Here is a 16,664-nt window from a genome sequence, read left to right as displayed (position 1 = left end):
ACTAAGGGTTTTATTGATTTATTTTTTACACTGCCAAAGGAAGGATAATCAAATTAACAGAACAACAGCACACCAAGGTTTTCTGCAAGGAGTTTGTTCAAAGCCTGGCCAGGGCCAGCTCTGCCTTTGGCATATTGGTGGATGGCCAGAAATGTGAGATGGAGCAGAGAGCTTGCTTTCTGGTGGGGAGATGGTGCGGCACGCTTTTGTGTGGCGGTGAGGCTTGGAGAACCCATTGCTGTCACATCTGGATGCTTCATCCTTTCTATGGGTGCTGCGTTTGATGTTATTGTAGGATGAAACAGGGTGAGATTCCCACCCCTTCCAAGTGTTGAAATGTAAGTGAGCGCACTCAAAAATTTGGCTGCTGCAGCCAGAACACTTTGTTCATGTTAAGTCAGCCATCTCCAACGACAGCCCATGCAAGTCATCTGCTCTCATGGTGCTTGCTCCAAGACAGGACGGCGTGTGTCCTGGTCAGCCCTACCCCCCGGGAGGCTCCGTCCCACAATGGGGAAGGGTAATAACATATTATCTTGCCACAAACCATCTGGAAACAAGTTTGCTAGCCATTTCACAGGGGTGCCAGCACAGCGTGAAACAGGTAGTGGACAGCCTGCAACAATCACGATTTTCCATGCTTGCAACGGTGTCTGCGGCTGTTGCAGAAGAACTCCAACAGATGCCTGTGTTTATTACTAACGTGTGCTGATGTCTCCTGTCTCCGCACTGGCCGGAGATTGCCTTTTCATCATTCGTCTGAACCGTGCCTGCTACCACAGGGGGAGAGCTTACGTTAGAAATCATTCCTCCCATCAGCTTCCTGTGGTTAAAAGTATTTGACTCTTTTCCAGGGTTTCAGACTAGAGTTGAAATGTAGCTCATATAGGCAGAATTGATACAAATGAGTAGCTGTGCCCAAAGTACGATGCGTGGAGGCAGGTTGAGCCCTCTGCTGTAGAAATACATGAAGTTAGAGAGTAAAATAAGGAGACTTTGCCCTTTTCAGTCCTAAGGGCTGGGTCTTTGCCTGGTTCTTGGAGCAGGGGAAATAGGGACCAGCTTTCCTGTTGCCAGCTACCCGGCTCTGAGGGGATGTGCTCCACACCACGAGCAGAAACACCACTGTGCCTGGTACTTTCTGTCCTTCCAGTCAACCAGGAACCCAAAAGTTATGAGTTAAACTGAGACAACCAAGATTGCTCCAGAGGGTTGAAAGCCCAGTTTCTTTAGATGGTGGAGCTGGACATTCATTCATGAAGTCTTTAAAATCCCAGCCTTCATTCCTCATGATGTCATTGCAAGCAAGATGCCCTTGCTCAGCCCATAGTCAATGTGCCCAGCTTTCTGCTCAGCCGTGTTTCTGGCGCTTGGCAGAGGGTCTCTGTGCCCAGGAACATCTTCCAACCTTTCACCTGCCGGGATGTGGTGTGGTGACTCTTCTTTCTGTCCCAGGGTCTCCTTTTGCCCGTGCCAGTTTGAAGAGTGGGAAGAATGAGAGCTCATCTTACTTCAGGAGAAAAGAGAAAATGTTCCGGTTCTTCATTCGGCGCATGGTGAAAGCTCAGAGCTTCTACTGGATTGTCCTGTGTGTGGTGGCCCTCAACACGCTCTGCGTCGCGATGGTGCACTACGACCAGCCGGAGAAGCTCACCACTGCGCTGTGTGAGTACTGGGGACTCCACCTCTCCCCTAATGAGGTCTTGCATTTTTGAGCGTGCTGAGCACTGCAGTCACATCTCTATGTGGTCTGGTTTTTGGCTTCCTAAGCCTCCCTGAGAGGAGATAATGAGTGGTTCTACTAATTCAAGTGTAATTGTGTCACACAATTGTGAAAAAATCCTCCAGGACGTAATACTGGTTTGAGATGGGAATGTTATCCTAAATGTTATCTGAAACTTCAGATTCAACCACATTTAAATCTTGTAACATGGCAGGATTTGTTCTGTAGCAGGCTTCATGGAAGGAGGGGGAATGGCTCCCCACGGGGGTAAAGGCAGGTTTCTCTGTCTAATCAACATCTGCCCAAAGAACTGCAGAATTCATGCCACTTTGCAGCTGATCTGCATCCATGGCTGTGGTTGACCTTGACTCTATGTGAGGAGAGCACCAAAGCCACTCTATTGCTCTCCTCCTCAAATAGATGGTAGAGAAAATGTAATGAAAAGCTCATGGGCTGAGATAAGGACAGGGGGAGATCACTCGGCAATTACTGTTACAGGCAAAACAGACTCAAATTGGGGAAATTAATTTATTACTATTCAAATCAGAGCAGGATAATGAGAACTAAAATCAAAACTTAAAAATACCTTCCCCCCACCCCTTCCTTTTTCCTGGGCTCAACTTCACTCCTGATTTCTCTGCCTCCTTCTTCCGAGCAGTGCAGTGAGAGGGGGAACGGGGCTGGGGTCAGTTCATCACACGCTGTCTCTGCTGCTCCTTGCTCCTCACACTCTTCCCGTTCTCCAGCCTGGTTCCCTCCAATGGGTGCAGCATCCCAGGCCCAGCCTGCCCCAGCCGGGGTCTCCGCAGGGTCCCTATTCTGGGCTCTTCTCCATGAGACCACAGGTCCTGCCAGGAGCTGCTCCAGCGTGGGCTGCCCATGGGTCACAGCCTCCTCTGGGCATCCCCTGCCCTGGTGTGGGACCCTCCAGGGGCTGCCGGTGGGGATGGGCTCCACTGGCTGGGGGCACAGCCTGCCTCATGGTAGGCTGCATCATGGGCTGCTGGGGAATCTCTGTCCTGGTGCCTACAGCCCCTCCTGCCCTGACCTGGGGGGCTGCAGAGCTGCTGCTCTCACATATTCTCACTCCTTCCTCCAGCTGCAATTGTTGCACAGATTTTCCTTTCCCCTTCTTAAATACATTATCCCCAAGGTGCTACCACCATCACTGATGGGCTCAGCTTTGGCCAGTGGTGGGTCCCTCTTGGAGCCAGCTGGCCTGGGCTCCGTTGGACATGGGGGAAGCTTCTAGCAGCTTCTCACAGAAGCCACCCCTGTAGCCCCCCACTAACAAAGCCCTGCCACACAAACCCATTACAATGGGTGATTTCTGCTGTGGATATGCTTAAAGCTCTGATGTCCCTGGGATAACAACATGTGCATGGGCAGTGCTACCCGGGAGGACCAGCTGTCTGTCTGTCTGTGCTTATGGAATTACACACTAATTCACTACAGCTGTAGCAATTATTGTCATATTCTTTAAAAGACTGCAACTTTCCAGAAGGTCTTTTTTGATAATCATGCCTTCCCTTACTAATGGTGTGTGATTAGATTGGATAGATGTCATGATGCCCTGCTGCAAAAGTATGTACAATAGTAATAAAAATAATACCATTCAGAAGATAATACTATGTTTCTGCAAAAGCTTTTATTTTAGCTTGGTTCCTGTGATCACCTATGCGTTTAGGCTTCAGATAGCCTGTAAGTGCTTTTGAAGTCTGATTTTTATTTTTTAATTGCATGTTGTTTTGTCCTATGATGAATAATAAATAGAAACAGCTTTCTGCAGCTGGAGCCTTTACACATCACAGGGTTACACTGAGGTTTCAGACTTGCTCACGAAGCCTGTTGTTTTTTTTTTAAAAGTGGAAGGTGAGGGCCAGAGCTTCTTTGTTTAATGAAGTTGATAGGTTATGACTCCTAGAGCTGGAAAACTTGTAGAAATTGGTACAGTCAGAATGTGGTGACACTGAAAATGGGACACTGCAAGTTTTTCCTTCTGAAAGGAAGGGATGGAGAGTTTGTTTCTGGAAGACAGAGCCATTGCATTGGCTACTTCTGACTCTATAAAATGACCAGGATCAAATCTCGTGTTTAGCACCTGATGTTCAGATGTGGCTAGTTCAAAATTTTTAAATGAAACTTCTGAAGCAAGTGAACAGAGGGCTAGGAATAAACCCTTCAATATTTCAAACAGTCTAACCTAATAATTTTGGCTTAGATCTTTAAAGATACTTATCTACCTAATTTTCCTTGATTTCTGTGTAAGTTAGATACTTAAATATTTCTGGCCCCAGATTCTCAGGTCTTACCTTATTATAAGAAAGCAAACTTTTGAAGGGTTTTCTTTTTGTTGGTGTGGTGGTTTTTTGGGGTTTTTTTTTTTGGTAGACTTAAAAGGTCAAGAATACTAGCTGCTCTGACTTCAAAGAACTCCCTATTAATATTTGTTGAAATATTTAATACTACCAGGTAACTGGAGGTGTAATAAGTGATGCATAAGAAAGAAACTTCTTTCAACTCTGGGTTTTTTTTGGTTGTGAGTTTTTTGTTGGTTTTTTCCCCCTCCAAGATTTAGACTGAAAAGAGAGACTGAGTACATGGAGAAGTCAGTCTTACTTTATTAATTTCCTAAATTTAATAGAGGAAATAATAAGCTAGGTTGGCAGAGTATTTAGAAGTTCGAGGCTTAGGACTTCCTCTTGAGTTAGGACTAAATGGCTAGAAAGAAAAACTCAAAATAAGACTCAGATTCACAAACCCAGTTTCGGGAACACCTTATGCAGTAACTTTTCAAAGAGAACATAAATCCATGAGCCAGCAGCTTCTACTGAATGTTCATATGAGAGCTGGAAGAGATGTTTCTGTTGATTAGGATTAAAAGGACACCTGAAGGTGGGAAACATTTCTAGGAGAGAAGCCACAAATTAGGCTCCCAACCTGCCTCAGCTGAAGACAAAACTTAGGGAAGGTTGAATTTGTGCTGTGCCTGGGATCAGGGATTGGGATGGATCTTTCTTTCAGGAGCTCTGCGTGTGTCTGTAATGCCGTATTATGAATTAGTTTCAGAAGCACTCGGGTGGCATACTTTAATTTGTTGGTGCTAGGGTACAACCTAGATAAGAACAAGTGATCCCATTGACTTACGTTTAATGGATAAATCAGAAAAGCACCAAGGAGCTGTGTTCTCAGGAGTTAAATCCTCAGCATCCTCCCAGCCATAGGTACTGTACTGTGTCTCATCTGCCCTAGATATGTCTTTGCATCGTTGCGCTGCCATTTACTCATAAGGCTTGAGTGTCCTTTGTGAACAAGGAAACACCTGTCCAGGTGAACCAATTCCTTAGATTCACTAGAAGAAATCATAGTGGCTACAGATAAGCACTGCTAGAAACAACACTGTAAGTATTAAGGTGCAACACAGAGATGGGTGACAGACAAAACCAGAATATCTGAGGATTCACATGATGTTCTCATGTAGGCATAAGCATTGGGTCTTTAAATGGAGTACAAAATTAGCCACTGTGATATAGAGAATAAAAACCAGAGATGCAGAATGAATGGTTGTCATGGAAATTATAAGATACTCTAGGTAACTTTCTCTTGTGGTTTTTTTTTTTTTCTTTGTTTTTGTTTGTTTGGGGTTGGTTTTGTTTGTTTTTTTCCAAGATAGTTTTCTCCAAGACAAGAAGCAGAGGTGCCATGGGTTCATTCTGGCAAGGATTATCTCTGGTCTGTCCTGCGGCATAGTGTAATGGAAACTCTGGAGAGAAACCTATTTTAATACAATTTTAGAACAAAAAGCTTTTGAGAATTGTCCATTGGAAAGGCTCACAAGTTTAGCCTCTTAAATTAAATTCTCTTCAGACCTTCCCAGCTTTTCAGGATGATGAGTGGTAGTATTGTATTCACACCTCTCTTTGCATTGGTAATGACCTAAAGTTTCTGCCTGCTTTCCTGAAGGATGCCATAGTTTTCATAGCATCATTTTCCCTACTAATCTAAAGTTGAATCTTGAATGCAGGGCATATTTTACCCCTTAAGGTACATGGGACTTTGCGTGGACTAACTGGTTGTTTTGTTACTGCAATCATGGTTAGACTGGACTTGAAGCCTGTTTCTCCCGTGTGCACTAAGCTGCAGCCAGCCTGGTTAACCCTGCAGTAAACGCATTTGTGAGCAAACCCAGCTGTGGTTGAGCCCTCCAGGAGTGCTCCTTGAAAGCCCTGTTCCGCCCAAGGTCTGTGCACAAATCCATTAGGTATGGGCAGAACAAGATACCACAAAACGAGGGGATTTTAAACAGCTCCTGGAAATACTTAGCAAAATCCTTTAACTGTAAGAGTGACAGGTTTAAAAATGGCTTTTAAGTTAATCCATGATGAGTGAACTTTGCTGCAGAGGGGTAGGACTTGGCTAGTCTGATGTAGAGCAAGAGAGAAATAGCCAATTCTAATTATGTTGTTTCATGGAAGGTGCTTAGAAATGAACTGATGAGGAGTTTTGTGACCTGCAGCAGCAGGAAAGGAGTGTGGTAAAGTCTTGGGAGGATCCACTAAACCCTGGAACTCTACCCAGGCACCTCTAATTCAATTATACCTGTCCCTCTGGGGAAAAGTTTAATTATATTACAAATTAATTTTGCTTAAAGAACAATTGGTAAAAGCCTACGGGTCTGCATTGATTTATTTTCCCCTTGGTCTTTTAACTTTTCTGTTCTTGATTCATTCTTATTAGCTTTCTCTGCTTGACTCTCCATATTGCTGCAACTGCTTTAGAAAGGGAACTGTAGGAGCTCTAGAAAAGGGCTTGGGTTTTCTTTAGTCTTACTGAAAGAGCTGATTAGAAATTCTTTGAATTCTTGTGGTGTGATGAATAACAGGACATACTTTATGCCCCTTTAATTATCCTCAAATTAGGTCAGAGATTTTCCTTCCCCGTATGGAAAGGACTCCAGCGCCAAACTGCAATAGGAGTGTTCTGGTAGGGCACCTGGACACATGGCATGTTCTGCTCACTGAAGCATGGACCTTCAGTTAAATGAATTGCAGCTCCCTATAAATGTATATTTTTCATGCTGCTAACCAGGACTGTCACTTGTTTGTGCTAATTTCCACCGTTGCCAGTATTCTCCGAAAGAAGATAACTCTGTCAGAAGACAATTCCACTGTAGCCTAGAAGAGCATCACTGAGCTCTAGTAGCAGCAAAGATGCACCTTCAACTGAAGGCAGCAAACCAATGAAATCTGTAAGGTGGGCCCACGGCGGAGGTGAGAAATTAAGGGATTTGCAAAGGACTGTGTCCTTTTGAAATATGTGCTTCAGCTTGAGCAGAACTTGCAAGGCTGATGTGGAAATGGCAGAATGTGTTTGTGTGCTCCGTGCTATGCAGGAGGCCAGCAGAGGTGGTGGTGGTGGGGGTCTCCTCTTCCTCTGGCTAAAATTGTGGAAGAAGGCTGGAACCAGAGCAATCTGGCCTCTGTGGGGTGGGCTTTAGGGACCATGGTGAGAAGGTCTTAAGACTAGATCAGTAAGCTTTCACCTGGTGCCTGCTCATTGGGTTTCCCTTCCCCTGTGGCTGCCCTTCATGAAGCAGCACTCTCTCCACCTAACACTACTGTGATCCATAACTTGCTCCTAAATTTATATCTGTCTAAAACCATGACTGAGAATGTCTCCTTTCTGAGAAATACAATATTTGGAAACAGTATTTTAGCCATTATGGCCTGAGAATGTCTTCCCTGTCTGCTGTGCAATACTGAACCATATGTTTGGTGCAATTAGACCTTTTTTGATGATGTTGTGTTTGCCTTTGAAGTAGATAGCCGGCTCCCTCTGGATATAAACAGGCAGCACTTGCAACTGCGAGGAAAAGGCTTTCAGAAACGAGCATATTTATTTATGTCTGCTGAATGTTTCACTTCTGCTTTGTCAAGTTGTACTCTGCTGAGGTTCTCCTCCTGGCTGGTTTAATGTGCAAGGAGGATGAGGAGAGGAAACCAAAGTGTCAGGCTTGGCACCTGCTCTTAATGTCATTGGACTTGGAGATGGAGCAGAAATGGACTTAATCCATGAATGATTGACAAAAAAGAACTGCTAACTATCTAATTCAAACATATGGGGCAAAAAAGATGCTAGCATGGCCTTTGCCAATAGCACAAATTTGAAATTAAATAAGAGTATTTGTATCAAACTTTTTTCCCTAAATCACATTACAAAATGCTTCTGCTTAAGGCAGATTAAATTACATATGGGGTCTGAATACCAGGAGGTCCAAACAGTGAAATTGCATTTTCAATTATATAGGCGGGGCCATGTCAGAAGAAATTGTGTTTCTGATCCATCTGCTGCAGAAGCTGATTCATTCAGAGTCAATTCCTTCAGCCCCAGGAGTTCGCTATGTCCGTATTTTCCTTGCCTCCATCCCTTGTCCTCACAGTACCATCTGGTACCTGCTGAAATACAGCTATTGCTGCCTGTTTTGAACTCTGCTCTAGATGGAATTTGTTCGCTGTGAAAGGATAGGTTGAGTGATTCTTCAAGACCAGCAGGAGGAAGTTGTTTCTTGAACGTTCTAAGTTTCTAACTTTTTCTGTTTGTTTGATTTTTATTTTTTTTTTAATTGAGTATTTCTTGATTGTATTTCACTTAAAGCTAGTTTTTTTTTCTCCTATATTATTCTGGTTATAATGGAACATTGCACTTGTTGATACCTGGGATTTGTTCATAGTTTTGCTGGATGGGTGACTGAACACTGAATCTTGTTTCTTTCCTCCATTTCCTTCTTTTGAAACGATGGTAATTGTCTTGGGAAAGTGTACTGAGATCTGCTGGTGCAAATTACAGTAAACCCCACCTACCTAGTATTTTTGTTGTTCTGTGAAAGAATATGGGGTGTACCTGCAATGTAACTCTTTGAGGTGAGTCTGGTGGACAGACAAGGGGACAAGAACCTCCCTGCCAGAGTGGGATGTGAAGGAGGTGGAGGTTGCGTGATGCTTTCTGTAGGTCTGATCTACAACCTCTACCTACAACTTCAAGTTTTGCCTGCTGGCTGATTTAAGCAAAGCCACCAGTTTCAAAGCATTGGTTTGATATTGATCCTAGTGATAGGGAGACTTTACACCGAAGTCATTCCAATCAGCACCATCCGCCTTGCTGAGCTCTGCTGCACGTAAAAGCGAAGATGGGAGTGATAACATCCCAGCGAGGGAGAGACGGCTGCCAGCACAGACACCGGTGTGAGCTTTCCCTCTAGGCTAATGACCCAAACGGGTGGCAACAACAGCACAAACATTTTTGCACCAGAAGATGTGCCTGCTTTGCTGGGGAGTTTTGCCTTCTGTTTCTTACCATTTCTGAAGTACATAGGGTGCAGAATGGAAGTTCAGGGTCTGGCCTGGAAGCTTACAGGGCTGGCTATTAATAATTAAGGATTTTGACATTCTTACTGCTTCACAATTGCGGTCTTTTTAATTATGTGCAAGGAAATTCAATAGCACTGAACATGTGTTTGTTGTTGTGTTGTTTTTTTTTTTTTTTAATTCTGTATTTTTATATTATTGGACTTGTCAACCATCTCATTTTATGCTTGACATTGGTTCCCTCAGGTTCTTTCTCTCACCCTCTGTACTCGTACAGTCATATGGATTGCCAGTATAACTGTGGGTAACTCCCTGCTTTGGGATCCCTTGTGTCGAAACCCACTTATTGCTCACTGAGCTGTTGCGTCTGATGTCGGAAAGGGGGGAAAAGTTGTAGCATGGTGCTGGCGTGAACATGCTTCTCCCAGCAAGTTCCAGGCTTAAAGGGATGTGGAGATGCGCTGCTCCTTCATGTGACCATGCCTTCCCCTGAGCACTGAGATCCAGAGGATGGAGCCTACCTCTCGGTAGGAAAAAGGCTGAGAAGTCTGCAGACCTCATACTTTGTCACCTTATTCCTCAAATATGAACACTTTGCCCTTGATAATCTCCTTTAATGACATTGCTCCTGTTTTCAAGGAGAGTAGTGGTACATGGTACAATTAATCCCCTCCTGGTATTTCCTCCCTTATTACAAATGTTGGCAGAGGGTTCCTTGTAGGCTCCTCACTGAAGTGGTAATAAAACCTTTCCCATCTAGTTAATGCTTCCTGGATTTCAGTTAACTTCACGCTCATAATTTTTCATTACTGTCTTTCATTTAAAATTGTAACCACCTTTTTATTTTTTGATAATTGAAGCTATATTTCCTCCAGCATTTTTAAAAGGCGAGCAGCAACACTGCTTGACCTGGGCCAACCATGCTTACTCAACGTGAATGTGCAAGGCACTGAATGGAGCAAAAAAAAGTTTGCAAGGACCCTCCTTCCCTTCCTTTCTCTACATCCACTGGCTGAAGCCACCTATTGCAGGAGGTGTACAAAGCACCTGGGATTCAACATCCTCTAACTGAAATTTTCCTTGTGGCAACTTGTATCCGTTGGCCCTTGTCTGTCCATGTGTACCTTGGAGAAAAATTTGGCATCAGCTTGTCTTTATCATTCCTGGAATCATAAAACTGCAATTACAGAAGACAACTTTCTTGTAGCGTCAGCACCACTGCAGCATCTGAGAACCTTCTGTACTGCGCTAAGCAACGTGATTAATCTCTGCTCTTTGAAGTTTGATTCTTTTCCTCATCTTTTCTCTAAAGGGAGAGGTGTGCCTTATGCTGTTACGTTTATTTCGGTAGTGTAGAGGGGGTTTGCCCTTTCCTTGTTTCTTTTTTGACGCTACACTGTTGCTGTTGCTTATTGGTGTCCAGACCTAAACTTACATGACTTAAAATGCCAAAGGCAGTGTTTTCTGTAGCTCCAAGTCTTGAAAACTTTATCTGGAAATTGAAGTCTCTGGCTATGTTCTTTCTGCCCTTTGTTTCATCATAAGTGATAAATTTCCCATCAAAAGCTTCACAGCCTATTTGCTTATGATATATAAAGCTGAAGGAAACAGAACCTGCTCTTCCATAATTATATGGTTATACAGGCATAATAAAAATAAATGGGTCTATGTGCTAACAGTAGACACAACACCTTTGGATGTGAGCTCTTAGAGGCAGCAGTTCTGTTGGGTATGAAGGTATTTTTATCATGAAAGGGTGTTACAAAAGCTTATACCCCGCTCCCAAAAGTGCCCATCACGTTTAGGTACAGAAGTCCCAAACATACTTTTGCAAAATATTATCTGTGCAATTAAATTAGACCTTTAGAAGTGTTAGATACAGAGCTTTCTTTTGAAATTCCTTTACAAAGATGATGAGACTATTATTTAATGCTCATGGCACCTTCCCACAGTACACATGAAACATTGCCTTCGCAGTTCTTGAAGGCTGAATACAGCTCATATGCATATAGAAATAATTATGTCAAACTGTCCTCAGGGTCTTGTTTGCTATTGCAAAGGGATTTTCTTCTGGCAGGAGGCAGTCTGTGTTGTGAAAAATTACCATTGTTCCCCACATGAAGAGATCTGCCTAGCAAGGTCTTGTGGACTAATTTAATCTCTTTTCCTGTTTCCAGATTTCGCAGAGTTTGTTTTTCTGGGTCTGTTCCTTACTGAGATGTCTTTGAAGATGTATGGGCTGGGGCCAAGAAATTACTTCCACTCTTCATTCAACTGCTTTGACTTTGGGGTGAGTAGCCTTCGGCTGTGGGGATGAAGTGTGTGGCTCTCCCATTGGTCACTGGAGTTGGATGTTTAAATGGGAATGTGGGAATCCATGGGAAATGGTGCTCTAAGTGCATCTTCTGTGGGGACTGTAGTCATAAATTAGCTGCAGTGAAACACGTTAAGCTTCCCCTAGTTATCATCCTTTTTGAAGAAATGTGACAGCTGGGGATTTCGTTTCCTGGGGTGTTCGCAGCATCAGCACCAGTAAACGCTCTGATTGCTGCAAGATTCTCTCTCCCATTTAAATGAGGTGATTGAAAGACAAAACCCGCACACATCTTATTGCTCATCTTCCTTATCATCCATTTAATGGCCTTTCCCTCAAGATACAGCGGTTTTCAGACATGAGTGCCCAGAAGCTGAAGCCTAAACATGCGGTTAGGTGACAAAAAGGCAATAATTCGCATCCCTTTATTGCAGAAGTACAGGCTGTCCCCTTGGTGCTAGAACTGTGAATGGTGGGGCTGGTTTTTGACTTGTCTAACGAAGAATGTTGCATACAGATGTTTATTTACTCATTAAAAGCTATTAGGCTGCGAACTGCTCCTGGAGAGCTTAATTTGGCTTCTCTTACCTTTAGTGTGGGCTGAGCAGCGCTTCCCAGAGTGGGACTCGGTCTGTAAGGTTCCTTTAACAAACCAGATATGAAGCTTAGGGTACAGCCATGAGGAAAATGGCTCAGGTCATTACACGTGTCATCCAGGTCTTCAAAATTTAGTTGGTGGTTTCTAGTCTTTACCTGACAAAATGCCAAGAGTGATTCCCCCACAGAGCAAAATTCCCTGCTTCAGCTCTGTCCTGCTAGGCGGGAGGAGGTATTCTTACCACTCCTAAATCCAAGACTATAGGAAAAGCCAACTTCTCATTTCGGCAGCATCAGCAGGAAAACTCAGAGTTAAACAGACTTTGAGCTCAAACCATCCAGCCCAAGAATCACCTGTGTCCAGCAGACTGAGGTGTTGCACCAGGCTGCACCCAGTGTGGGGTTCTCCTCTCTGGGGTGCCCACGGCAGCTGCTGGTAGCTCAGGGCATCGAAATGGCTTGTGCCACTCTTCCTGGCTGCGTAGCCCCAAGGGCAATGCACAGATGTCAAGTGCCATGAGAGGAAACCAGGGCACCAATAACACAGACAACGTAAGCTAGCGGGATGGCTGCGCATCCAGAGCTGGCACCTCATCCGAGGGGCAGAGAGGCTCTCTCAGCTGAAGGCAGCCCACCCATGGCAAGGTTTAACGGCACCGGCAAGATGTGCCACGGAGGCTGGAAGGGAGAGTGTGCCTGCAGGATGCAATGGGGCTGATACCCGGCTCCCATGGAGTTCAGCACATGCCCAAAGACCCAGCTTCTGTGAGCCGAGTCGAAGACATCAGGTGGCCAGGCAATATCGCCCGGTTGGTCATTGAAGGGGATCGTTGCCTTGTTTGCATTGTCTGGTGACAGATCCTGGATCGATGTCCTTCACCAATGGCTTAGGTAGGCTCCCAGCTCCAGCCAGCTTGGCCCCATGCCAGCTGCCAATTTCCCTGGATCCTTATATCCAAGATGCTCCTTCCACAACAGAAGAGCTTGTACCTGATGGTCAGGGACAGGTCATTTAGGAGCTCGCACTAAGCAGGAGGTAAACCTACCGGCTCTCCCTGCTTTGTGGCATGCTGTGGCAAGTGTGGCACTGGCAATAAGTTTTGCCGAGGGTTTCCCAGGCAGGAAAGCTGTTTCTAATTCCTCCTCCTATAGAGAATCCACAGGGATCCCACTTCTATCTATTTTTCTTCCTCCTCACCCACCTTCCAGCCCCCAGAATTAATTCAGCTGCTTCACCCCCGCTGGAACATCACACAGATCTGTAGTCAGTTTAGTTTGACAAACCATCAAGATGAAACCGTTCAAATGCAAAAAGCGGAAATAACAAATCGGAGAAACATCAGTCTTGGGAGTAACAGTCTGTGGGGTCTCATGTGAAACGAGCTCCCAGGAGGCCATGCTGAGATGCCAGGAAAATTAATTATCAGCATAACATGTGGAGGGGCAAAGGAAAAGTTTTTGCTGATTCATGAGGGATCCCCAAGAGTGATAGACTGTGGGAGAGATGTTTTAGTTCCTTCTTTTTCTGATAGGAGAAACCAGATGAACAACTGTTGTGTATGTCCCTTTGCCGCTACACTTTCTTGAAGCTCAGGGTATGGCATTTCTTGCAGAGCAGCTGCAAGCAATGCCGACCCTTTGAAAAAACAGTCAGGTTTCTGCTTGGGAAAAGGGTTTCCAAGCTGGTGAGTCTTCTTGCACTGCCCAGGTACTCAGACACAGCTCTGCCAGCCCTGGCCTCCCACTACCGCTCCCTCTCCAACACCAACCAGCTGCTTGCTGGGTGTCCAGTGATGATGTGTTTATGGTGTGCTTTGCACAACTGGGGACCAGGGTCAATGGGAGCTCTTCAATGCTGCTTTAATGCAAGTAATAACAGCAATTGGCAGCAAAATGCCTGTCTTCTCTTATTAACTGTATAGGTATAATTGCCCTTTTCCAATTGTGCTTAACCCATTATTATTGTGTCCTTTTTATAATAAAGGATTTTGGAGAAGAGTTCTTTATCCCTTGAGGTTAGTTCTGTGCCAACCTTAAAAAAAAAAAGCAGACAAAACAAAACTTAAAAAAACACCTTGACTGGGGACAATTTTTTCAATAACCTGAGGCTCAGGGCCTGACAGGCAATTGGATGTGTATGCTAGAGGCTTTGCAGGGTGTCTTAATAGCTATTACCTTAATTGCTCTCCTAAAGACTCTCAGTTGCCAGTTTCTGGTAGGTGGTGCCCAGAGCTAATGCTTTGCTGTTTTGCAGGGCTGTGGGTGAAGGCTTTTGGGGCTTCTCATGGGAAGGGGCGGATGGGACAGTGTACCCCTGCATCTCTGCAGTCTTTGCAGACAGACTGCATGGGGTGGGAAAGTGAAGTGTTGGCATTTACAGTTAAAAAAAAAAAAAAAAAAAAAAAAAGATAAAGTATGTATGATGCCTTTCAAAAAAAGGTGGTTTTAAGGCAGTTTGCTTGCTAGAGAAGAAAGTAACAAATTCCTGTCTGTGCTCTCCCACGTGTCTGCCCCACTTCCAGGTATTGCCCTTTTTTAGGCTGGACTGTGGAAAGCTGGAACAAGATTTTGTAGTGCTGTTGGCTAATTTGTGGTTTTGCTGAAGCCTCCCTCCATAAGCAAACCAACACAGCACAAGCTCTGATTGTTGTTCTGCCCTCAGCCCCTCTAGAAGCACTACAAAGACCTAAGCAGAAGTTTTGCCTTATGTAAAATGGATTTTTTTTGCAGGTCATCGTGGGAAGTATATTTGAAGTTATTTGGGCTGCAGTGAAACCGGGTACCTCATTTGGCATCAGCGTACTGAGAGCGCTTCGGCTGCTGAGGATTTTCAAAGTAACAAAGTAAGTCCAGCTACCTTTTCTGCTTACATTGTACCTGTAGCATCGTTTGAAATCCGTATCAGCAGCCCCACAGCAAGTAGTACTGCTTTCCACTTGTAAAAAAAAACAACCCCAAAAAACCCCATCTAAAACCTGAAAAAACAACCCCTAAAACCTCTGTATTAGCTGGCACAAAGATCTCGCCTGTCCTAACATCCTATGTCTGCACTGGCCCTAATTGGGAGTGGGGGCAGGAGCAGAAGAGAACTGCAGATGCAGAATTGCCCTTTCCTCAGCTGGGCAATTGGGGTTCCTGGCAGTTTAGGGAGTTCCTGAGTCTGTATTTGCATCCAGAAGGACTTCTAATCCCAGCCTCAGGTACAGGTACCCTTGGGCGGGGGGCTCCACAGTGTAGTGATGGGCTGCATACCCACCATCACCCTTCTCTTTGTTTATAAGCTTGCTTAAAACAAAAACCTCGCGAGGTGATCCCTTATTTCTTGTGGTAAGAGAAAAAAGTTTCTTATTTACTTTCTGAGCCACATCAACTGCTCACTGACTTTGTCTGCTGCTGAGCTGGTGATAGTTCCTTAAGTATTTAGGAACTGGAGAACTGAGCTACCCTGGTTATTGCTAGATATTAAATCCTAGTGCCTGAACCGCTGTGTTGACACAAACACGAAGTCTGTTGCTGCTGCCTGTGTCTGGTTTGGGAATGTCTGAGGTTTTCAGGCTTGAGCCTGTGAGGCTGAATTTGCAGGAGAGTTGAGTTGCAAAGCTTTTCAGTTGTTTTCATGCTCATGCATTGTGTTAATGTGTGCTGGCATTAGCAGACAGCGACTATGCAGTTTATAAATCTATCTAGAGCAATTTTCTTCAGGGTTTCAAAATTGTGGTGTGGAAATTGATGACACATTTAGGTGCTCCTGCTGTTGTTTTCCACTTTTAAAAATTTAATTTTTACACCATTTTACACCATTATCTCCTTAGATCTCTCCTCTTTCCATCACACTTTTACTTGTTTTTGGCTTGTAGTAACAAAAGGAGGAATAGTACTTCCCTCAAAAAAACCCAAATCAACAACCCAATCACCTCAAACAGACAAAGCACAGGATTGAGCACATATTTGAGCAAAACAGTCTTTCGAAGTAACCAGGTGCTTTTGCAGCTGGTTAAACCCACAGTTTAGCTCTGTAGGGTTTGCTGATTGGTATCTGCTAGTTGTTGTGCAGATCCAAGGTTTGTGTGTGATGACTCCAGGTTTTGTAGCAAATTCATAGCGATTAATTGTCAGCAGTTAATTTTATCCAGAGCTACTGATAGTCATTTATTTGTGCGTTTAAAAATTTAGTATACCTGTGTGTTATACTTTTAAAAAAATTCTGGACATTTTTGATCTTTCTGTGAGTTTTGACTCTTTAGGATTTTAGCCACTGTAATAAAGGGATGAAGCCTGAGATTTAACTTACAGCACATCGCGGAGCAAGCTGAGTGCTCTCCCCCCAGCTCAGGACAGAGAGTGGAATTCTCACCCCACTGGTGCTGAAGTTCCCTTGACCTAATGGTGTGGATTTTTCACATAACAGAAGCCGGGGACACCTCAGCCATGTCCCACATTACCCCAGTGCCTGAGCTGCACACCCCAGTCTGAGCAAACTCATGGGGAGCCAGCAAAAGCGATGGCACCAGGCACTGATTGCTGCCCGCCCACTCTCATTACAGTCTTTGCAGTGGAAACATTCTGACCCTCAGTAGGTCCTTTTCCCTTTTTCCATCTCTTTCACAGCCATTTTTCTCTGAAACTCCCTGCCCTGTTCTTCTTTTTTGCCTCTGTGTCTATCAAA

At 44.4% G+C, this 16,664-nt stretch overlaps 1 protein-coding gene across 1 annotated transcript in view; it reads left to right on the top strand.

The window, feature by feature from the left end:
- LOC121093624 (voltage-dependent N-type calcium channel subunit alpha-1B-like) overlaps positions 1-16,664 on the top strand; it is a 301,786-nt gene that overhangs the window by 166,922 nt on the left and 118,200 nt on the right. The window contains exons 11-13 of the mRNA XM_040606263.1: positions 1,456-1,665; positions 11,265-11,377; positions 14,729-14,841. Of these exons, the coding sequence (XP_040462197.1) occupies positions 1,456-1,665; positions 11,265-11,377; positions 14,729-14,841 (436 nt within the window). The remainder of the gene's footprint in view (positions 1-1,455; positions 1,666-11,264; positions 11,378-14,728; positions 14,842-16,664) is intronic.

Source organism: Falco naumanni, chromosome 9 (genome assembly GCF_017639655.2).
Source record: "Falco naumanni isolate bFalNau1 chromosome 9, bFalNau1.pat, whole genome shotgun sequence".
NCBI lineage: Eukaryota > Metazoa > Chordata > Aves > Falconiformes > Falconidae > Falco > Falco naumanni.
This window is presented reverse-complemented; position numbering and strand designations above follow the sequence as displayed.